The sequence below is a fragment of the Camellia sinensis genome, chromosome 4 (assembly GCF_055761805.1).
Source record: "Camellia sinensis isolate YWXY chromosome 4, ASM5576180v1, whole genome shotgun sequence".
NCBI lineage: Eukaryota > Viridiplantae > Streptophyta > Magnoliopsida > Ericales > Theaceae > Camellia > Camellia sinensis.
The window spans coordinates 32,058,270-32,060,542 of record NC_138964.1 but is presented as its reverse complement, the minus strand read 5'-3'; the positions used below and the strand labels follow the sequence as shown (position 1 = coordinate 32,060,542).

General features: G+C 40.6%; 1 protein-coding gene across 1 annotated transcript; it reads right to left on the bottom strand.

Moving 5' to 3' along the window:
• Positions 1–745: 745 nt before the first annotated feature.
• LOC145823670 (uncharacterized) lies at positions 746–2,052 on the bottom strand. Its single transcript, XM_082923170.1, has 2 exons — positions 1,576–2,052; positions 746–1,375 (listed from the first exon to the last, which is right to left on the bottom strand). The coding sequence occupies exons 1-2, from the start codon at positions 2,050–2,052 to the stop codon at positions 746–748; spliced, it is 1,107 nt and encodes a 368-aa protein (XP_082779296.1).
• Between the last annotated feature and the right edge of the window lie 221 nt (positions 2,053–2,273).

The following is a 2,273-nucleotide window of genomic DNA, read 5'->3' as shown; positions in this document are numbered from 1 at the left end:
GCCCAGATAGAACCTCAAAGCATCTAAGCACCCTTTTCAAGTTCCTCACCTCATCAATCTCTGGTGCACAGAATAGCAAAGAGTCATCCGCAAACTGAAGATGAGATAATATGACCCTATTTGATCCAACCTTCACTCCTTGGACCAGGCCAAGAGCTTGAGCTCTGGACAGTAAAATATGTAGCCCTTTTGCAACTAAATTAAACAGGAAAGGAGACAAAGGGTCACCTTGTCTTAAACCCTTTTGCGGATTGAACTCTTCAATTTGAGACCCATTAACAAGCACTGATATTCTAGCAGATGTTACACATTCCTTGATCTTACTGATCCATTTATTTCCAAACCCAAATTGAGACATCATATAGAATAAGAAACCCCAATTAATGGAGTCATATGCCTTCTTAAAGTCCAGCTTAATAATTAGCCCCTTTTTCTTTGCCTTCTTTCGCCCATCTACCACCTTATTTGCAGTTAACACACCATCCAAAATGTTCCTCCCACTTAGAAATGTTGTCTGGGTTTCACTAATTATGTGTGGCATCACTTCTTTCAATCTATGAGATAGCAACTTTGCTAAGATCTTATATATTGACCCCACCAAGCTTACAGGCCTATAATCAGTTAGCCCTTTAGGATTCTCCTTCTTTGGTATAAGGGTTATAAAGGAGCTATTGATACCTTTAACCAACCTTCCATTCTTATGGAATTCATCCAAAAATTTTATCACATTACACCTCATCACTTTTCAGAATTTTTGAAAACATCCCATACTAAAACCATCTAGCCCTGGTGCTTTGTTCCCATCACAAGACATCACTGCATCTTTAATCTCAGCCTCTGAAAACATTGCTTCAAGTTTGTCAAAACCACTACTTCCTTGTACTGAGTTGAAACTCCCTCCTAACTGTGGCCTTCCTCCACAATCTTCATTAAAATGACTCTTGAAATATTCAAACACTTTTCTCTTCACTTGAGTAGGTTCCTCATATACCACCTCACCCTTTGAAATAGAATTTATCTCATTCCTTTTTTGTCTACACTTAGTCATCACATGAAAGAATCTAGTGTTCTTGTCACCCTTCAAAGCCCAATTCATCCTTGATTTTTGGATCCACATTCTCTCCACCATCTTGCTCAACCTCCACACCTCTTCCCTAACCTTCCCTCTTCTTGCTTTTTCTGCATTATCAAACTCTCTATCCTCAGCAACAAGATGGAACTTATCCAGGTCTGCTTCTGCTGGTTCTAGGTTAGTGATTATATTCCCAAACACCTCCACATTCCATTTTTTAAGACCAACTTTCAGAGTTCTTAGCTTTTGTAGAAGAATAAAGCCAGCCCAACCCACTGTATTAGCCTCCTTCCAGCAGCTCTCCTAGAAAGCTTTGAAGGTTTTATGATGGAACCATGCATTTTGTACCCTGAAAGGTTTGGGCCCCCAGTCCCGGCCATCCTCCTTCACTAGGAGAGGACCATGATCAGAGAGTAGCCTAGGCAAACCCCACAACTTCAAGTTGAATACCTCAAGCCACTTTGGATCTACTAATACTCTATCAATTCGACTCCACTTTTCACCTTCTCTTGAGTTACACCATGTAACTTCCTACCACACAATGGCAAGTCAGACACTTCACAACTTTCGATGAACTCATTAAACTCCCTCATCCCATTGTCTCTTCTAGAGCACCATTTCCTTTCACCAATGTTCCTTATTTCATTAAAATCCCCACCCAAGCACCAAGGTTTAGGAAAATCTTTCTTTAATTTGACTAAGCTATTCCAGAGCTTGCTTCTTAACCCCACTTCATTAGGTGCATAAACATTTACAATTGCACACTCAAAAAAATTAAAAAGCGTACCTGAGAGCAATATGAACCTCATGCTGCTACAATACTCTGCTATCTGAAACACCTCTGGGTCCCACACATAAAGTAATCCCCCAGCTGCACCCTCAGAGTCCACAGTCATGAATTCCATGTTATCCCTAGGCCACAATGACCTTACTTCAGCCTCCAAGATCTCAGTTTTTTTGGTTTCCTGGAACAACACCATATCTGCCTTTCTTTCGTTCAAGAGCTTCCTAATCTTTACTTTCTTTTCCTTCTTGCCCAACCCTCTTACATTCCATGTTATTAACTACATAGTAAAATGATGATACTCCTTTGTTCCTCTCCAATTAGTAGGTACTTTATGCCCCACCTGTTTCCCCCTTCCAGTTCTTTGCTTATCCTTCAGCTCAAGCTCCACAATCTAGTGAAGCACTTCATCCTCCT

What these genes read in the sequence shown, in the direction of transcription:
- LOC145823670 (XM_082923170.1), bottom strand. Translation starts at nt 2,052, where the DNA reads ATGGTGTTGTTCCAGGAAACCAAAAAAACTGAGATCTTGGAGGCTGAA. An exon ending in ATGGTGTAACTCAAGAGAAG is followed by an intron (nt 1,376 to 1,575) that starts GTGAAAAGTGGA and finishes AAAGCTTTCTAG; the next exon opens with GAGAGCTGCTGGAAGGAGGC.